The sequence below is a fragment of the Cariama cristata genome, unplaced genomic scaffold (assembly GCF_000690535.1).
Source record: "Cariama cristata isolate BGI_N322 unplaced genomic scaffold, ASM69053v1 scaffold20702, whole genome shotgun sequence".
NCBI lineage: Eukaryota > Metazoa > Chordata > Aves > Cariamiformes > Cariamidae > Cariama > Cariama cristata.
Window position 1 is genome coordinate 17,185 of NW_009604654.1, and position 21,755 is coordinate 38,939.

At 38.7% G+C, this 21,755-nt stretch overlaps 1 protein-coding gene across 1 annotated transcript in view; it reads left to right on the forward strand.

Annotated features, from left to right (window-relative positions):
* SYT9 (synaptotagmin IX) overlaps window positions 1-20,438 on the forward strand; it is a gene marked incomplete at its 5' end in the record, with an annotated part of 31,899 nt that extends 11,461 nt beyond the window's left edge. The window contains 4 exons of the mRNA XM_009695706.1: window positions 17,751-17,871; window positions 18,806-18,977; window positions 19,626-19,755; window positions 20,331-20,438. Coding sequence (XP_009694008.1) covers window positions 17,751-17,871; window positions 18,806-18,977; window positions 19,626-19,755; window positions 20,331-20,438 — 531 coding nt within the window. The remainder of the gene's footprint in view (window positions 1-17,750; window positions 17,872-18,805; window positions 18,978-19,625; window positions 19,756-20,330) is intronic.
* Window positions 20,439-21,755: the final 1,317 nt, after the last annotated feature.

The window sequence follows — 21,755 nt, forward strand, 5'->3', positions numbered from 1 at the left end:
GGGGGGGGGGGGGGAGAAGCGTTAGGAGTTGCAGCTGAGGTTTGAGCTGACTGGTGGAGAAGGACGTACTGCAGGAACAACATGTCCTATAGATGTTATCTACAGCTTTTCTAGCGTTTCTCCTAAAAGTTTAGGAGACTTTTAGCAGCTGATCATGTAGTTTGAAAGAAATAAAAGATGAAACAACTGAACTGACATAAATGACAGTAGAAACTTTAAAAGACACACAATATATTTTTGCTAAGATTTAGTTATATGGTCAACAAGTATAATACCAGATATTATACAGGCCCTAATTGTCCCTGGGAGGGCTCAGAGTTGTATACGACATCTTTTTTCTCTTCAATTCCTGGCCCTTCAGAGCATGAGGGCTACTTCTGAGGCTCTGTAGAGAACTTTGCTCAGATTATTGCAGAAAGATATGTAGCTACCCTCTTCCATTCTTTCACTTTGTAAAAAATAGATTACTTGGCAGCCAAACTATCCAAGGGAAGAGGGACAGAAAATCATCATTCTTTCATGGCAATTGAGCTATCTTTCTGAGAGTAAAGCTAAAGAAACAATGGCAAAACTGAGGAACCTGTAACCTGACTAAAAGCTTTTTTATCAAGATTTGTTAGTCCCAGGTTTACTACTTTTTTACAGCAGAGATCTTAATTTTAAATCACTATTTTATTTAATTTCTCCTTATGCATATATATTTCTCTGAACATTCAGAAAGATATATGTGTATCAGGAACAACATATAAAGTATAGTGTTTCCGGAAAAAAACAGCAGCCCACTGCAACATCACTTTGTGCTTGCCTGGGTAGGATTCAATGACAAACACATGCAAACCTCTGAATCCTGCAGTGGTCCTCACAAACACTGAAAGGCAATTTGCAACACACACTCAAATTGTAGAATTACAAATATAGTAGCTTTAGTTACTAGTAGTTACTAGCATTTAGTCCCACTGAAGTCACTGGAAGTATTCACATAGGTAGATAAAGCATACAGTTGTTTGCAGTGTCTGAGCCTTCCTGTAGCTCCCTAGCAGAGAATTAGAATGAGTATTTCACACCATGTACTTTGGTGAAATGATAGGCTCAAATGATGAGATTGCATCAGCAATGTCTATGGTATCATGACATTTGAGATTTGTATAGCTACATGTTTCTGGCACTTGATTAAACACCTTGCTCTATTTACTCAAGAAAATGGTAGTCACAAGCTACATCTTACCTTAGTGAGTGCTTAATCATTCACTACCGCTTTCATCAGACAAACTCCAAATTAAAGCTACATACACCATCTGGAAGAAGATTTCCAACTAGTGATGGCATCTTGCTCATGATGGGCAGAGAAGCAGAAAACAACTGACAGCTGGAGGTTTTCACAGTTGATTATGTGAACTATTGGGATAAAATTCCCCACTCAGATTCTTGGGCCAAATCTGGCATCTTAAAAATAGCAGGTTATCACAACCTAAGAAAACATAACCTTGCTTTCCAGGCAACCAGTTACTAACAGACACAGTACAAGAGGCTGAAATCCAGCGCTCCTACTACCTAACATTTCCTCTTTCATTTCCTGCAGTAAAATTATTTTAAAAGGAGCAGTGAATAGGAGATTAGCAATATCATGCAATATCTAATATTTTCTATTCATACAGAAATTGCTACCCAAGTACTATGAAAGTTAGCACAGAGGAGCAAAAGAACAATTCCCCATATTGTATTTTGTATATTTGTTTTCAGAATTCATAGAATTCTTTACATGTTTTATTTTTAAAAGCATGATGGGGTTTTATAAATATTTTTAAAAGCCAGCTGTGGTTTAATCAACCATCTGGTCTGCATTATGATAACTCTTCTGAACAACTCCAACAATAAAATAAATAGGTACACAGTAAAGGGAAACAACAGTGAGTACAAAAAGAAAACAGCAGTCTTTGGTTTTAAGTCCCCTAGAGAGTTATTTATGATCATCAGGAAGAAAGGAATCACTTTAAAATAATGAAAACCTTTCAATGTCTGTACTCCACCGAGCATGGAATCTTACAGTAAATGCTAATCTAACAATAAACTACACTCTGTTGGGACTGCAACACTTTATGCAGGTAGAAATGAGTAGTACTCAGGATGAGATCTTGACTCTACTGTAAAGTTAGGGAAAGACCACTTGGAGCTCAGATTTCATGCATATCCCTTGCTATAGTTTGGAAATAGTATCTTGTAAGCCATACAAAAAGCCCTATGAAATAATGTAAACAAATGACTTGAAACGTACATCAGAAAATTCACTAGAACAGCAGAACAAGCAAATTGCCATCCTTTTATTCCCCTCTGCAAAATAAATACATGACAATGACCTGCTCAACAAAGATTTGGATCTTCTCCTCCCCTTCCCCCAAAATTTGATGGCTAAAATATGAGTGAGCTATCAAATTTGGTCTGGAGAAAGCAGATAGAAGTCTCTCCATCAGAAATCACCTGAGTTCTGCATCCACATCTTCAACTTTTGACTGGCTGCAGCAGTCCTAATAGAATGAAAACAGAATTGATTATTTTCCCTCATGTTCTTTGCAGTGAGCACCCCTGACCTGTTCCTTTCAGTAGCTCAGCAGTGTTTCTCATCTGCCAGCTCCTTTTCCAAATTCTTGACTTTACTTAGTATACAGTGTCAGCATTCTTGGGAAAGCCATGAGAAACACTTCATTCAACACAAAGCTTTTATTATAAAACAATATACAAAAAGCTTTTCATCCTATCTATAACCATAATACTATTTTCATTAAAATATAGATTTTTTAAAAAACAAACCAGTAGACACAGCAGTAGCTCCTCACTCTCTTTAGCCCCATCCAGCCACTCTCTTGTTTCAAAAAGCATTTATTTCAGGAAACCTTTCTAAAGTAGCACACAAAACAAGGATACAATCCTTCTTTTCAGACAGTCTTGCTCCAAAACATACGAGTCAGGATGGTCAGAGATAACTACCCTAAATTCTTTCAAAATCATACTTCCTTCCAAAAAAATTGAACTCAGGTCCTTTTCAGGTGTCAAACTGTGTACCCAGAATCACTGATTATTCTCAAAGTAACAAGGAGTTCTAAAGTGAACTCACCATTTAGGACAAGTCAACTCACAACTTTGATTTCATTTCCAAACTATCAACTTACTTAAATTATAAGAAACTAAACTGAATATTTGAGAAGGCACCTAAGTGACTGCAAGATACTGTTTACTAAATCACTCACAGACTTTCTAAAAATCCTGCTTTTTTTCCTACCCATAGGCTAGTATGTACTTAATAACACTAGTTATTCTGAATATAAACATAGCCAGGTCAAAGTCTGGGCAGCTCAGCAGACTCACCTCACACAAATGCACATGATGCCATGAAGAAGAGAGTAAAACAAGCCACAGAAAAAAATCATTTTCCTCTCTAGGTACATTTCACATGTAGCACGTGTAAAGTAAAAGAAGTTAGAAGAAAAGTATTCTAAGAGGAGGAAGTTCTGTTGACTCACTTTTATGGACTTCAAGCACTAAAGCATTTCTGTATTTAGTGCTCTCTTTATCTCACATCTTACACTACCCTCTATGCATTCTTTAAGAGAGAAAACATGCTCACTAAAGTGGTCCTAAAATTGCCTGCAGTACACGTCTAAATATAATAGGGAGGCATGAGCGTATCTGATAAAGAACAAGTATTATAGGAAAAGAACTGTTATCACACTCTACACAATCCCACCTTCCCCTGCTCATGCAGTAGACACCTGGATGATACACTTGATTTCAGAGTCTGCATTTTCCCCTTCCTTCAGCTTCCTCACAGTCTTTAGTTTTATTTTAAAGCTGTTTTTTTATATACAGCTCCTCAGTAGATGTAGTACTGGATTGGTAAACTGCCTAGCAGCTTCAAGATTAAAATATTCTATTTGTTTGCAAGGTAGGTGAATGATATACAGCAACAGCATAAGTTCTCCTTCACCGGATCCGGACAGCCTAAGTGTCCTAATGGCAATAATCCAGAACTCTCTCTGAAGAAAAGAGGGAAGCTGGATTTGCATGAGCTTTTGGGCAGCATCAGCAATTAAGATACTGAGAAACACTGAAATGTTCCTGGCATTGCCCAAGAGAAGTGATAAAAGTAACCCCTTGTTGCTAGATCACCACAGATTCCACGGCATTGATTCAGAAGGCGAGTCAGGGGGGTTTGCCCTGAGAGGGTTATATACCAGCAACATATCAGCATCTTATGCAGTCAGCAAATTTTACGTAGCAGTCTGTTATAAAATTGTCAGTAGCACCTCTAGGAGGAAACAGAAGATCCTACCTTCTCCCCCATGTTTCCCCTCACCCCAAAGAAAGAAAGAACCACCAAAGCCTCAACTTCTCTCCTGATGCAAATATGAAGTTTTCTTTGTAGGATGTTTTGAGAAATCCAGGATGAAAGCAGTCCTCTTTTTCACACTTCTGGAATGACATTGTCTTGTTATCATTAATTTTATTGTCATTCTCATTCTTCCTTCCTTCCTCTACTATTTTAATTCCTTTTGTATTTGAAAACCAGAGAGATTCTAAGGTATAAAATGAGACAATTTTGCAGTATTGAAGATTTAGGGATTTTGTCTATTTTGACATATTTAATGTATGTGTTTTGTAGGATTAACCTTAGTGTCCATGATTATATTCTTCCATTTATCTTGCAATTAAAATGGACTTGCTGTGCAAGGACAATCAAAGCAGTACAACTGCACACCTTTTCACCCAATCCATTAACCAAATATTGCTAGCAGTGAAGTATCTCTTTACCTTGGCTGCTTTGCTTTGAAATTTGCAGTGATTTTCTTTTCTGTATAGCCTATTTAAATAAATTACTAAGAAGTAAAGGAAACTTCTCTGTAAATTGCTTTTCTATTGTTAAAAGCGAGTAATTTTATAGAGAAGTATTACTAGTAAAATGCCTGTTGTGAAATTTAGTTGTGTTTTCAGTCCAATGGAAGATTACATGGAATGCTCTCAGACATGTTTTTAAGCCATAATGATCACTTTTCACCATTTCTCTTATATTGATCCTTTCTGTGGATGGTGCATTTAAGTCTGGCAGGGCACCAGTATTATTGCTTATACAGGTGACAGATCAGAAGCCAACTTTTTGTATTTAGTTGCATCACTTAATAGTAACCAAATCAATTTCAAAGGTAACAGGATTTCAATATCAGGGAGCTCTAGAAAAAAAGCTACATTTTACCAGAAAAAACATTAATTATTCTCAGTGGTTCTTGACCTGAGGGGGTACGTGACACAGCACGACAGAATTGTCTCTAGAGGAATAAAACACATGGCGAAACTTCAACTGAAAGATACTTGATCCTTGGCTTTAAAATCACAAGGAAACCCAGGAAAGGTAGCTATTTGAAACAAAAAATAGCTTTAATCTAAATCATGATGAAGAAAATCTCTGTGTAACTCATAGGAAAAAAATAGGAGAAACAGGTTCATAAAACCATGCTTCTTTCCCCACCTGCTAAGTGGGCACCAAACTTAAGGGAAGCAGCACATAGAATATATTACTTTTGAAAAGTCTGCCTTAGGTATATCTTATTAACAGAGGTAATAATTCTTTTATTACTTTTCAGTGGGATAAGCCAAAAAGGATCAGAGAGAGAAAGAGACGGAAAGGGCACACTGGGGATGTCATTGAACTTGGATTTGACTTCCAGATATCACAAGAATTTTTACATGATTAGACAGTGTTTGGAGTAAAGGTACTACACAGATCACTAATTGTTATTTTAGTGATCTGTGAAAGGAGCCTATTATATTCAAGTGGTCAAAATCTAGGGGCAAAGTGCTTCTTCGCTGCCTGTTTAAAATGAACAATGCTCAGGTGCTTCTCCAGCTTCTGAATTCATTACATTAGAGCCCTGAGCAGAATGATCCCCTCTTGGCTTTCCCAGGGCAGGTACACAGGTACATGTATAGCAGACCACCATTTCTTCTCTACTGAAATTAGAACTGGGATGGAATTACACAGCAGATGGCAAAATCCAACAAGCAATATCTGATTTTAAAGAAAATAAGAAGTTAAACATATCTCAGCATAAAGCTCTGGAATGGCAAGAAAGACGTTCTACTGCAACATGGAGTTTGACATTAGCTTTCTGTTTTTCAAGCACACTATATGATTTGGACCATTCCCTTTTTCATATCAGTTTCTTCAAAAACAAAATTGTAGAGCAAACTTTTCCTTAGACTAAAAGTAGATTCAGATTTATAAAAACAGCCTTTCTTTATCACTCATTTTGTGTACAACCTATTCTAAGCCTCAGTAGCAAGGAAGTCAGGACAGAACACCTAATGTCAGTATAACGAATGCGTCCATAAAACACTATAGGTGCTTATGCAGATTGAAAAGAACATCTTTTTTTTTTTTTTTTTTCCTGATACTGTGACTCTCACCATCTTTTTTCAGCACCACCCAGATAGTTAGGTTCTCTCCTTTTCAGAATGATGTGCTCAGAATGCTTGATATAAAAGATGGCTGCTTTACACAACACGAAATGCCTGCACTGAGAATGACATTCAGTGCTAAGGAAAAGCAAGGAACTGTTAGTAGGACTCAAAGATTTCATATCATCTCATTTCAGCAACATGTCTATATTAGTTTTTTTATACAGAGTGGCCTCTCTGTGAGACTTTATCCTTAACTAAGACTGCATCAGCAGCAGTGGGGGACCCTGGTGCTGCTGGGCAGGACCTCGCCAGCCAGGTCCCATCCCACTGCTCCAGCCAGGGAGCAGGGCAGGCCGGGGAAATGAGGGGCAGCCCCTGGCATCAGCCTGCTCCCTGGGGATGGGCCAAGCCAGGCCAGGACGTGGGCCCCTGGGTGGGCCTCGCTCAGCAGGGCCCATGGCCGGGCAGGGCCGGTCTGTGGGGAGCTGGCGACCAGCATCCTGCAGAGCGGCTGGGGCAGGGACCAGCAGCCCCAGACTGGGCTGACGTGGGGACCTGGGCCATGGGCAGGGTCGGGGGAAGCCCTGGGGGGTGGTCAGGGCCAGCAAGGCCTGTTAAAGCCCTCGAGGCCCTGACACTGATTGCTTTCAGTCCCTGTACATGAACAGATCATGGGGTGGGGTTAGAAGGAAGAGCATCTTCTGATATTTTAGTGGAGCTGTAAATTCACATGCAGCCATTTTAACTCGAGGTAGAATGAAAGGCCAATCCATTAATTTGCATACAGATTTACTTTGAATTGACATTTTCATTTTAACACAGTAGGAAAAAAAATATTAACAGGCAAGACATTTTGGATTAAAATATTTTGATTAGTTAACTTATTTTTAAAACAAGCTTCCTCCCTTGCAATTTTTCTTGGATGTATTTGCGATTTTCATTATTAGTGGGATATTGAGATAATTAAACATTACTTTCAACTTATGTCAGAATGGAAGCAAGATGTAACTGGCAAATAATTAATGGTAGAAATAATTTTATGTGTTAGAATGGATTTGCTGCTTCATTTTCTTCAAGCTCACGTTTGCCTAGAGATAGTGAACACTTAACATGTAATTTAGCCTCCCCGTCTTACAAGCTAGCATTTAGCCTTGAAACCACAAGGGTTTATTTTCTCCTCTCCTTCCATCTGCATGACGTTCATGAAGAGTTTCCTTTCAAGTCAACATGGCTGGCCTGCCCAGATTAGCTTGTATGGTAAAATACTGCATACTACAATGCCATTAACATCTGTTTTTCTTTGTTTTTTCAATCTCAGTATTTCACAAAAAATTGAGGTCTAATCCAGATCAATTACAGCCTGTTGAAAAATTATTGGCTTTGACATGGCAGATACTGATGGACATTCATTAAAAGCTTTGGTCCTCACTTTGAGAAACTACTGCCCATTTTTCCAGATTGCGCTGTTTGTTAGATTGTTTTGCAAAACTTCGCTCTCTGAGACATCGCCTGTCTGCCTGACCTACTTGTCCTTCCATTTTTGCCATCTTCACCTAACATGAAAACTCATGTTTCCCAGCTGAAGCTCTCCCTTACATTTCCTTTTGAGAAAACAGTTGCCATCCAAACATCTATTCCTATACAGAAAAGTTTGCATTTCATTGCTGTTCCCAAGCCTGTGAACATTTCTAAAGCATCGCTGCCTTCTCTGCAGAGGAAAATATTTGAGTCAGCTTTGTGCTAAAGTACTCTCCTTTAACGCTTTAGCATTGTGAAATCAAACCCACCCTCAAGAGGCTTTCCTTTCAAAAGATTTTTTTGGTCGACAGCCAGCTGAACATGAGCCAGCAGTGTGCCCAGGTGGCCAAGAAGGCCAACAGCATCCTGGCCTGGATCAGAAATAGCATGGCCAGCAGGACTAGGGAAGTGATCATCCCTTTGTACTCTGCGCTGGTGAGGCCGCAGCTCGAATACTGTGTCCAGTTTTGGGCTTCTCACTACAAGAAGGACATTGAGCTGCTGGAGCGTGTCCAGAGAAGAGCAACAAAGCTGGTGAAGGGCCTGGAGAAAAAGTCTTACGAGGAGCAGCTGAGGGAGCTGGGGTTGTTTAGTCTGGAGAAGAGGAGGCTGAAGGGAGACCTTATCACCCTTTACAACTACCTGAAAGGAGGTTGTAGTGAGGCAGGGGTTGGTCTCTTCTCCCTGGTAACTAGTGATAGGACAAGAGGAAACGGTCTCAAGTTGCGCCAGGGGAGGTTCAGGCTGGACATTAGGAAGAACTTCACTGTAAGAGTCGTTAAGCATTGGAATGGGCTCCCCAGGGAGGTGGTGGAGTCACCATTGCTGGAGGTGTTCAAAAAACGTTTAGATGTGGCGCTTCGAGACATGGTTTAGTGGGTTTAGTGGGCATGGTGGCACCAGGTATACAGTTGGACTTGATGATCTTTGAGGTTTCTTCCAACCATAATGATTCTACGATTCTATGAAGCACAATACCAAAGATGGCAACCTGTAAACACTGACAAGGTGGGATACACTGAAGTGGGATAGACTGGAAGAAAAGGAGGAGCAAATCTCTCCACAGCACCTCATTTGTAAACTCATGTCTTACAGGTTATAACATTTTCATATTTAAATGTTAGATCAGGAAGATGCAATTATTTTCTGTAGCTCTCAAGCATTCCCTATCTGCCACACACATACACTCTCACACCCCCTGCCTTCCAGTAACAATCAAAATGGTAAAAGGCAGCCTGCAATGCTTGGAAAACAAGAATCAGCACATATTTTTTTGTATTATTAAATCTATACTGAACTTTGTATTTTTTAGAAAGCAACAAGTCATAGAAAAGAATTGCAAAAAGCAGTAACAATTCAAGAAAACAAAATAGTTTTCAGAGGAACAGTTTAACTTGCAAGAAGAAACTTAAACTTTAATTAACTTCTTTCTCTGACCAACAATGCCATCTAGCAAGCCTTCAGAAACAATTCTGTACATACTCTTTCCTCCTCTTAATAACTGATGAGGAAGTTAAAAATTACTTATATTAACTTTCTACAGAAGTTTCATTTTCAGAATGCCTCATTTCTGGTTTTTGTGTGAAATCAATTTCTGACACAGACACATAAACAGGACAAGTACTCTAGCTTTTCCAATCATGTCCCTACTGATTTGCATTAGCTCAATTCAGACTATCTCCCCAGTTCATCAATTCAGTTTGGAACAAATTAAGACATTATCTCTATCTCAATAGCTACAGGATAATTCATTAGATTCACTCTTGGGCCCAGATTCAGCAAAGCATTTTAGTTGTTGGGAATTTTAAAATCTACGTAAAGGATTCAAAGCCAGTAAAATCTATAGAATTTAAGCATAAGTTTAAAAATAAGTATGTGTATGAAGTTTTCCTTTACTGAATGGAGGGTTTTTTTAAGGTAAGGATCTTATTACAGAATAATTTATCAAAAAAGTCTTAAATGACTCAGTAAGAACAAATATATTCTGTAAATACATTCAGACAACTGAGGACAACATGCAGCTAACCAGTAAAGGCAGTTTCAGTTAATCACTGCCATCCTATCTATAGGATATAAATTATGACAGTGGTGATGTTGGTTCTTAAGAGAGATAAGTACATTAACTGCCTACAGGAAAAGGCCTCTGTCCTTGACTAAGGACATTGTCGCAAGAGCAAGTTACGTGTATATTCTTCTCAAAGACATTAACTGGATTTATTCTGAAACATATATGATGGTGAAAGGCTCATCCTTTGACTCCAGCTACCCACATTCTAAAGTGTTCTAAAGTAAAGGCACAACACAAAGTCATGACTGGAGGATCCTCCTTATGTGGACTGCAGTGATCTGCCTTAAAGAAAAGCAGTCATGACACAAGGATGATGGAAACAGGAGAAAAAGAAAAAAAAAAATCCATATCCAAAGATCTTCAGGCTCTGAAGTGGAGATGGAGGATATACTGTCTGCTGGATGCTTCACTTTTGATACTCTCTTTATACAGAAGTTGCCAAGATGCTAGGGATAACTATGAGTAAGTTAAAATAAGAACATAAACTCCCTGAGCTGATAATCATAGTGGCTGTCTATGACCCAGTCCACAGGAACTTCTTTCAGTCCCTACGAAGTACAGCACAAAGTTGTGCTATTCAGAATTGGTCTGTCAGGCAAGCCGTCTGTCTGGCTGTAAGGTGCTTCAGAATACCTTCAAGAAAAGGTAACAGAAGCTCTGTTGTGGTATCATCTTGGCATTACTAATATAAATCCTAATAGAGAAAAATCAAGCTACATAGATAGTTAAGCAGCAAAGTTGAACTTTAGCTGTCAGAGGATTTTTTTTTTTTTTTAAATTAGACCACACAAGGCCTTTTGTTGGCTGGCTGGCCTAAGTGCTTTCTTTCCCCCTTGTAAGGGCTTTTTGCTTAGATTCTTTAGCTGATGATACCTTTCACTGTAGTAGTGATGCAAGAATCTCTCAGGTCCAGCATTTTTATCAGTGTGTGCTAAGCAGCAAATGCTGTGCCACAGACAAGCCCATGGAGAGAGTTCTAGGGATTCAAAGGTGCACTTTCTTATCCTGCCTTTTGTGTATCCCATCAGACTAGCTTCTATATGTACATTTTGTACAGCTGCATAGGCATAAAAGCTGATAGCCAATCTGTGACTTCACATGAAATTATATTGTGTGCCCAAAGCAGTATAAAATCCAGTGAACTACATGGAAATACTTCAGCTTTTTTATACTCCTTCACTGTAGTGAAACCAAGCTTCAGAATTGTTTTTTAATATTCTTTCCTAGTAAGTGAAATCAGACTCATTTTCGCATACCTAACTCTAAAAGCTTCTTCACTTATTTGCTTTGATTTTTTAAGAAAACCATGAATAAAAGAAATAAAGACAATGAAATGCAAAAAGTGGAATCACACTGAGAAAATAATACAATTTGCAAATTAACTTAAAACATGAAATATAGTCTGATATTGATGTATTGAAAGAATAATTGTAAAAGATAGGTCATTCCCATTTTCCACAAACTTTACTTAATCGTATCTCTGTAGATATAGTTTGATTGAGGCATTAATAAATATCTACTTTACTAAAGTAGATTTCTTTGATTTAAGATGCCATGAAAATAGAATTTTCCAGTCATATCTTCTCTATTCATCTCAAAATGTGTAATGAGAAAGCAGCTGGCACTCTTCTAGTCACGTGCAAATTCAATTAAAATCAAACATTTCTAAAGAGTTTTTCTCAATACACATTTTGCATAGATATAACTCAAAATAATTATATGATGAAATAATCAAAAATGTAGAGCTAACTTGATGAAGTCATCATGTTAGTCATCATGTTAGGTACTTTAGATTTACTCTAAACCAAACAGGTTAGAGTCTCAAATTTGTTTAGTATGGTATTTGCATAATATTTGTGTCCTGGACATGTACCTGAACTGAATTAATATCTTAGCTCACTCAAATCTGAATCTAGATTTCTCAAAACAGGGGAACAATTTTATAAATGTATATCCCCAAAAGCAGATAGCACTTCTTAAAGTATTTTTAATTCATTTAGACTTAACACATATACCTAGTATACTTAAATTACCCTTGTCTTAGCAAAGTGAACCTCCTTTAAAATAAATTCTTGCAAAATTCAAAGCCTCACATTATCAAATATTAGGATGATGTACAGTAAAATTACAGAAGTATAATTCCATTGATTCCAGGAAAGATTATGACATAACTAGGAAGATTTTTTGTTTGTTTGTTTAAAATACAACTAATACTTCTCAGCTAGGAGGGGGAAAAAAGAGAGAATTTAATCAAATGCTGGTAATCAATCCTTTCTGCAGAAGCTCAAATGGTATCATCTCATTTCATGAAATCTCTTCTATTTTTCTTTTTTCCAGTGACCTTTGCAAGAACATGTATAACTGCTAAGGAGGTAGTATGCAAAGTTACCATTGCCTGAGCTGTACAGCTCTGACATAGCAATAGGAATTTATAAAATCTCTAAAGTCACTAGTGCCTTGAAAACCTCTTTCAACAGTTAGCAACTTTAAAAGAAATAAGCAAGGGCATCACTGCCTGTAAGTGCTCCCATTAATGGTAAGTTGATAAGGTGCATAAAAATACATATGAGCACCTCACAATCCATAATTAGCATGAGTTTTGCAACATACCAGAAAAGTAAAAAAGTAGTGTCTATCTTTTTAGAGACAGGAAACTGAGGAACCTGGTATAATTGAGACCTATGCTTTAGAGTAGCACAGGCACTGCGTGGTAGCAGGCCTATCACAACTTGTCTGCTCCAGAAATACAAAGCACAAGTTTCAGAAGAAATGGGCACAAAACTTACTGCCTAACTCAAGGACAGCGTATCTTCTTCTAGACCAGAGGCAAAACCAGAAGTTGTAACCTATAATTTGTCTTGTTTCCTTCCATCCGTTCCTGCCCGTTTTGCATGATTTCACATACCCATTCTCTGCACCCAAATGTATTTACAAGAAGGGAGAGGAGAAATCTGATCCCAAATGTCACCTCCATTTGTCAGAAACTCCCAAACTACCGGGTAACTTACAGATTTCACTAAGAAGGCTTGATCCAGCCTGAGCTTCTTAACACAACCTCCAAGGAACGAAAGGTGAAACCATTTAAGGGCCCATTGTCCCAGTCCTCTTTAAGATTACACATCTCCCTGTTTAATATGCTCAGTTGTACTCACTTAAGCACCAGCATAGAGCTGTTGACACAGTACTAGGGAGTGATTTACCCTGCAGGCTAATCTCTAACGAAATTATCAAAGTCTATAAAAACTGTGTGACTATAGATTAACAAGCTATTCATATTACTATTAGAATTCAGCATGTTAAAAGATATATTATTTTTTGTTAATTTTACAGGGAGGGAACCAGAAATGTTTTCTGGGAAAAGCAGGAACAATAAACTTTTCAGTAGAAGACAGTGAAAATGATTCAAATAATACAATTTTTATGATATATCAAGTATTTCCACCAGAAATGGAACAAGGAGGACATATAATGTGAGGGAGGTTGTATCTCCATGCTCCTACCAGCAATGAAAGGGTCTTATTTATCTTGAGGTTCCAGTAAGGGATTCATTCGCTTTGTGAAGATACAGTTTTCAGGCAAACCTTGTGATTTACACCTCTGGTTTGAACTCTCCAGCTGACTCCTTACTCAGTATTGAATACATCTAACTCTCCCAGGTAACACCAGGCAATTTTTTAAGGAAGAAACTTCATGCTCTTGCCCTGTTGAACAAAGGACGGCATTAACAGCACAAGGGCTCAGAGACAGATGTGGACATGGTTATTGGAAACAGACAGGTTTTGTGGCTCACTGTAAGGCACAGCTAACAACATCAAGGCACTCAGCCATCGCCCCAAGCCTGAAGCTGAAGCCTGGGGCAGTGGAAAAGCAAAGCAGACACCAGTCTTGTTCTGCCTTTTTTAGAATACAGGGATGAGCAGGTTATAGATTTAAGATGGAGGCAGTGCATTCTTCCTCTGAATGCAGATAGTTTTTGAGGACAATGGGAGAGGAACTTCAACCTTAGGTATGTTTATTACAGCATATTTATTCAGTTCTTACAATAGGCTTCCTGCTGAAAAAAACCAAAAGAAAAATAATATAGGTCATACTCATATAAATAAATTGGAATGTACAAAATGCATGACTTGATGACCTACAATATGATGAAATCTTTTCCTAAGCATGAATTTTACAATGTCTCTGGCAGTAATATTTATGTCGCCACATTTTGTCAAGCATCCATAGTAACACATAAGTAGTCAATTCAAACACAATAATCCTTGCAGAAGATCCTGCCCTCTATGCTTGTTAATTCTGTTCCTTAAAGCTATTTCTTGATAATACAGTACACCTTTAGTGGCAATCCATGGCTTAAGCTGTGTGGCTCAATGATTTTTGAACTAGTGAAGATGTGCAATAATCCTCTCTGTGCTCTGTTACCTAGACCTTGGTTCTGTTAAGAAACTGAATTTAGAGTAAGGACCTGTGTTTGCTGGATGTAACAGCCATGCTGGTGACACCACCGATCTCCAGTAAGAGCATGTTGCCTGTTCCACTGCAGTTACCCAGGCAGATGAACACACACATGCAAATTCTGTAGTGCAGTCACGGTGTGTCTTACTCTTTGAAGAACATTCCCTCATTAAGTTGAACCTTGAAGCCCCAACAGCAAAATTTACAATGTTTGGAACAGTTAAAAATGTTGCCCTTCGATTACAGAAAATAGGGGTAAGCAGAGTGGAATAGCCAGGGCACTGGGAAAGGCTTACTCTGTTAGAAAATCTACCTTTCCGAAATTAAGAAAACATTTACAAGTAACCAGTATTATGGAGTGAGTAGTAGTTAATTCCCTACAAATCAAAACGGAAGTGTGAGAAGACAGGACTTCTTTTTCAGACCGAGAGAAGGATTTGCATGCCAAAAAGGATGTCTCTCTCCTGCTGCTCTCTGCAAGCTTTCCTTCAATTACATTCTCAGACTGCCATGGTTAGATTGCTGCTAGCGCTGGCTTACAAACAGACTGGATCTCACAATCTTCTGTGATCTACTGCTACAACACCTACAACTCCAAGAAAAAACTGAAAAGACTGAAGAAATTGCAGGCTCTCTTTCCAGTTTAACAATGTTTTTCCTGTATGCATAATGCCCTGTATGTATAACGCCCAGTGCGATTTTTGAAAAAGCGTTAAGAAAGTATTATTGTCATTGCAGCATTTGCTAAAAAATACATCACAGTGTAGGTAACGATTATTTTTCAAACATAAGGCAAAGCTTGTAGATAAGTGTCTTATGGCATAATTCCTAACACTGCATTTAACATGTGTGATCTCTTCTTTCCTAACCAGTTCATTTATGGAGAGGGTTAACATTTTTCTTGGAATTTGTATCTAAAGAAATTGTACAGTAATTCATTTACCTATGAACTTCTTGATAAGAATTGATAAAAGGTTTTAAAATGTTCATTCAGGATGATCAAGTCTGGAATGTATCATACTCCTGTATTTGGCAGTAACAGTAAAGCATTTACAGTACTCAGATCATGAATTACCTAGTCACCATGTGGAGCACTGGAGTTGAACACAGAATGACTTTGCCAAGAATGACTTGGTATCTAAGAATACCAAGATACACAGTTGAAACAACAGATGCCTGATGGGCTTCTTTATGGTCAGGTAAAACCTGAGTGATTCAACACTACCTTCTCCTAAAAGTTTGTGATCAATTCATGAAAAATGACCTCTCGATCAAAATTTGCCAGTGACAAATTCCCCAAATTGCCAAACGGTGGCTTCACTCAGTAATTTCTTTAAATGGCTTATGAAATTCCGCTTCTCTCAGTGTTGCAGTATGAGAGAGAATTCCACAGCCACGAATCTCAGCGCCTCAGAGCTGGGGAAGTACACTTAAGTGCTGGAAGTTGTTCTTCCTCACAATGGGAAGGATAAGTGAAATCTTTGCTTCCTGTTCCCCAAGTTATAGGTATCAAGCTCCAGCTGACCACTGGGAAAATTTAAGAGATCACTTATTCCTCCTGTAATATTAAGTGCAGGTGTCAGCCAAGAGAAATTTCTCCTGGATGTGCTGACAGCACTTTAGCCTGTAGGACTTCTTACAGCATCACCTTCTCAAAGAGCACTTTGGTCCTTTCACAGTCAAAGTGAGTCAGTGACACAGAGTTTGTTGCAGCAGGTCTGCTTCCCAGTATGAGCCATCCAGAGACACTAAACAGGGTGAGTCGTATCAGCTATCTTGATATTGTCACAGCCTTTATTAGCTTTACACCTACTACAAAACACTGATCTTTAGAATGGAAAAGTTGACAGTTGATGAACTCAAGCCAGGGTTAAAAGTTAGTTATTACTGACCAAGGGCCCATAATATCAGCTTTTTCCTTCTTTGACAGCACATCTGTCCAATAACAGCACAAGGAAAGGACCTATTTCTGAATTAATGTACATTATTCTTTCTTTTCCTCGCATGAGCTACGAACTAAAGCAAAGATGCCTCTCTTGAGCAAGGGGTTGGATCAAGTGACCTCTAGAAATCCCTTCTGACATCACATTTTTCTACAACTCTGTTCTGCATGTCTCCTCTGCTAACTCATGAAGCTACGTAAAGTGACTGCGTAGGCTCTGGGCATTGGTCTATACAGCAGCTAGCTCAGAGACAAACACTAACCTATTAGGTGCTGCTTTGAGGTGTTCTCACTCACTTCTGCGTCATCCACCACCCTTCATTTTTTGGTGACTGACACAGAAGGAGCCAGTCTGGGAAAGCAGAGAAGCTATTGCACAAAGCTAAGTGGGCAAGATACACATATTCCACAACAGCTGTATCTCCCTTCCCTATAAATCCTAGAACATAACTGAATTTGCTGTACAGGATAACTTTTTTCACTCAAGAATGAAATACTAGGTTACAGGAGATAGGTCTATGAAAGTACCAGTTCACCGCTCAGTCAAAGAAATGCAAGTCAAATCCCAGAAATCATTTAACACAATCCTTTATTCACTATATTTTTTTATAAAAGAGCTGGATTTCCTTTAAAAAACTGAAAAAGACAGATGCTTTGTAACCGTAAGCAGTGTTTGCTCATTTTCTCCTACCTTTGTGAAACTCTGATGCCATTGACACAGGAAAGGGTTGCAAATGATTCTGTCAATGAAACAGGTGGATGAGCTTACTTGAGGGAGCTTCTCTGTGCGAGGCACAGGAAGTAATGTCCTTACTCTGCTTCTGGTGGAGACTACCCCATTAGCACAGGGACTTCCCACCTACCACACCTGAGCTTATGCAAGCTTGAGAGTTGCATAAAACTTTGCCGTGCGCAACCGATGTTTTTTTCTGTGAACCTCTTCTGCAGACCAGAAGGAAAGGCACAGAGATCTGTTGCAGCTTGTCAATGATACACGCAAATTACTACAAAACATAAAACAGAACAAAGGTATTCCAGTGTCTCACACTGTACCTCATCACTTAAATGTGTTTCTTCTCCAAGGACTGAATGCTGGAAACTACAACCACATTTACACTTCAGAACTTTGGTGGTCTAGCAACAAATGTAGAGACTTGAACCTTGTATGCACATGAATGTCTGTTTTTACAGATATGTTTCAGAATGAGAATTCAGCTTTTGCTTGCATAACTGTAGATCCCCAAAGGTATCTTCAGCTCCTGTTATGGGTAGGGAAAATTGTTGTTACTGCTTCACATCATCTCTCTTTTCTTGGAACAGGATAACGTGGATCTTGGTGACCTGATGTTTTCACTCTGCTACCTGCCAACAGCTGGTAGACTAACTATTACAATAATAAAGGCAAGAAATTTAAAGGCAATGGATATCACAGGAGCATCAGGTAGGAATGAATTTAATGCTCAGTGTGGATTTCTGTCCCATTTCCCTCCCGAGACACAGAATTCAGCACTGTGAAACCCCAGAATGATTTTTGAGAAGAGAGTTCTTATACCATGAGCACTTCAGTTACTTGAGTAGAGGAGTTTCTGAGAAATAAATAATATATGTTTTTTGGTTTTAACCAACAGTTTTAAATAATCTGCTCTTAAAAAGACTGCAAGATTATTATTACTAAAGCCACTGTGATACAGAACAGCACGAGTTGGCCAAACTGCATTCCTAACACCAGGAATTTGTTTGTGCAGCGGACTATTTGTTACGGCTATGGCACTGAGGCAGACTGACCCTCTCTGACAGTCTCCAAGAGCCACTGAGCCAATTCTGCTGTTATTGGCATATGGACAAAACAGTGGTCATCAGACTCCTTTCAGCATTCTTTTACTACATTCAGGAGTTTAAAAATAATTATAATTCTCTTGAGAAATGTAAGCCACTAATTGTTACACTTTGAATTATACTTAACCATACATCAGTAAATCCCACTGTGTAAAATATTGTCATCTTCTGTCTGTCTTACATATCAGTACAAGTAATTAGGCTGTTATAAATAGGCTGATACACAGGCTGTTGTATGAAACAGTCATGTATAACACGGTTCAGTGGATATTTTAATACCCTTGGAGAAGTCGGTACGCAACAAGGAGCTTCTTGAACCTAAATTGTTCCTTATAAGCAGTCAACCAGGTAAAGCTTTCAAAGCTCCACTGCCTCCCAGGCATTCCATGATAATAAAGAAGTTCAAATTCCAGTCAGATCCAGGTGTCTAATTCTGCAAGCAGGTATGGGCATACAAGAAGGCTGCTCCCTTCACTTTCCATTTATGTTTGCTTAAAAACAACAAAAGAAAACCAACGTTGTTCTTATGATTCACACAGATCCGTACGTGAAGGTTTCTTTAATGTGTGAAGGAAGGCGACTAAAGAAAAGAAAAACTTCCACCAAGAGGAATACTCTTAATCCTGTTTACAATGAAGCCATAGTCTTTGACGTCCCTCCAGAAAACATTGACCAAATTAACTTGTCGATAGCTGTTATGGATTATGACCGGTGAGATACCTGTAGCTGTAAAATAACATCATCTATTGGCTTATAAAATCTTGCACAGTACATTTGCATCCAGAAACAAAGTTACCATTTTTTCCCAATAAATGGGAAATTAATGTCATGTTGAGTTTGGTAGAAGACTAAAATTTCTCGCATCATCAGGCAGAATTTCCTTTCTAAATTTTAAAATATAGATTTGCATCCATAACTGACATAGCTAAGCTGCATATATGTTTTCCAGAACTGAAATAAGTAAAGATACAATCAGACAGTCCACAGACTGATGTTCAGTTTGTGCACAATTACGCTAATCCCTTAGACACATGCCTCCATTTCTAAAATTGCGGCTTAGAGTTTACTTGTATTTGCAACTAATTTCAGAACACAGCCAAAGAACGTTTTACATTCTTCATGCAAAAATAAGAAACAAATGCACATGGACACGCAGTGTATACTATAATGGGGAAAATATCAAATTATTCTGATTAGTGGGAAATGCAAAGAGCAAACCTACGTATTTTATAGTTCATTACATTTTTCAGGCAAGATTTAATCTAAAAATCCGTGATTAATGTTTCTAATGAAATATGTAAACAGTATGGTTCTAAAGGTAAAATTTTAAGAAAAAAATATTATGGAACATTTTCACAGTGTAGGTCACAATGAGGTCATTGGAGTATGTCAAGTAGGCAACGACGCAGAAAGTCTAGGTCGCGACCACTGGAACGAAATGCTCTCATACCCTCGGAAACCCATTGCTCACTGGCATCCTCTTGCAGAGGTAAGACTTTTATTTCTTGCTTCCTCCTTACTATAATTGTGAATATTCTTCCACATGGCATTAGAAGTTGGATAAAAATTTATGAACAAAACCAAGATCCACATGCATGCACTAAATCCTAGAAAAGGGCTCGGAAACACTGGGATTAAAAGTCAAACATAACATGCAAGTTAAATCTGCTCCTTTCAATTTTAGGGACACAGAAAGTAATTAATGTCTTTAATATATACATGAAAATACCAAACATTATACACTGGATTAAGGGTTTGGTTTTGTTTTTTAAATAAGATCTTGGGTAACTTTCACTGATAATTGACATAAAGAAATGGACCTTGTTTACAGAACAACCAAGACCTACTTTTTTTATATATAACAATCTAATTTGACTTCTTCTCTTGTAACAATATGTCATCCATACCACTAGCACATCTCAAGGGATGCCTAACTGCACTGAAAAAAAATGTTTAAGTGTCTATGGAGATCTGAGGCTCTGATAAAGAAGCGACACAATCAGAAAAGCTTTTCAAGGTTCCTATGGTTTTTTTGTTTTGTTTTGTTTTGTTTTTTGTCTTTAGGGCCCTATTCAGCAGAAATGTTATGCAGGTCTTCTGCGCTTGGATGGCTGCCGAAGAGGCTTCCTCACCCTTTTAAGCTATTCAGCAGAAATTTGGCATGCCTGTTGAACTCTTTCTTAGCCATATCCTCAGGGGCTATTCCACAGAGTCCAGTGGGGTAAAGATGTCCTTTTAATCCCTCTGTCTAATCCTCTCCCCAATACAGGGAATACTAATCCTGATTCATGAGACACAAAAATTCATCAAAGATCTAACTAAATTACTTCCTAAGAGTTACCATGACTTACTTTTATTGTTGCTGTCACTGGCTAAAGTCAGGCAGTAGTCCCAATCAAAAGAAACTACCATGTTTATGAACAGCCACAATGTTACCCCCAATGCTGAAAGACAGGAAAGACCATAGTATACATATCAAGCCATGAATGATGCCATAAGCACCTAATATACAGAGGCAGGCAGTTGGCAGCCTCTCTGAGTATACTTTCTGTATCAGAGTGCAGCCGTGTTACTAGAATGCAACTGAGGACTTTACCTACTTGGTTATAAGCACTAACTCTAGGCAGTTCCATAAATAATTGTCAGGCAATAGGAAGACGCTACAAAAATACCAGAGTCTTGCCCCGTGTCCATAAGCAATTACATTTGCCAGTGCCTGGGGACGACAGCAGCGCAGTTTCAGCAGGGAGATCTTTGAGTGCTCCTAGGGTCTGTTGCACTGGGAATGCACCGTGCCTTTTCAGAGCATGGGTGCTGCCAACATGCAAGTATGCTGTGAGAGAAGGTCGAGCAAAGTGGGGGATCTCTGCTGGCATGTCTGTGCCCTCAGTGACAAGCTAGCTACTGGCTGAAGTGCCACACTGGGAGCTGGGTTTAGAAGACACATCACCAGGCTCTCAGCTGTAGCCAAGCATTGATAGGAATGGCTTGACAAAGCACACAAGGAGTATTGTAACAGTTACTATTTCCCAGAATACGAGAAGTGTCTCTTAGAAGAACTTGTCTACATCCTTATATGCAACCTGTCTTTCCTCTTTGATAAATTTTATTGCGGCCAGGGCCCACAATTAGGTTTTGACAGCTCTTCCCTTTTTACAGGCATCCTGTTCTTTTCATACATGCCTGGCTAACTTCTTTAGATTTCATTACTGTGGATTGCTTTCCATGTCACTGAGCTAAACAGAGACATATTTTTTTCCTTCCCAGGAATCAAGTGGGGGAGGGTGTCCAGCGCATCCAGGCTGTGCAGAGAAATATATACACAGCATATCATTTTGGTTCCTGAATCAGGATTAGACTCAGCGACAGCTTCTGGAACCTCTGTGGCCACAGCCATAGGACCCTGAATATTTGCTGAATAGGACCCTCAGTCTTCTACTGTGTGAAGAGCTATTGGTTTCCAGTAGTGTAATGTTATCCACTTGTAGC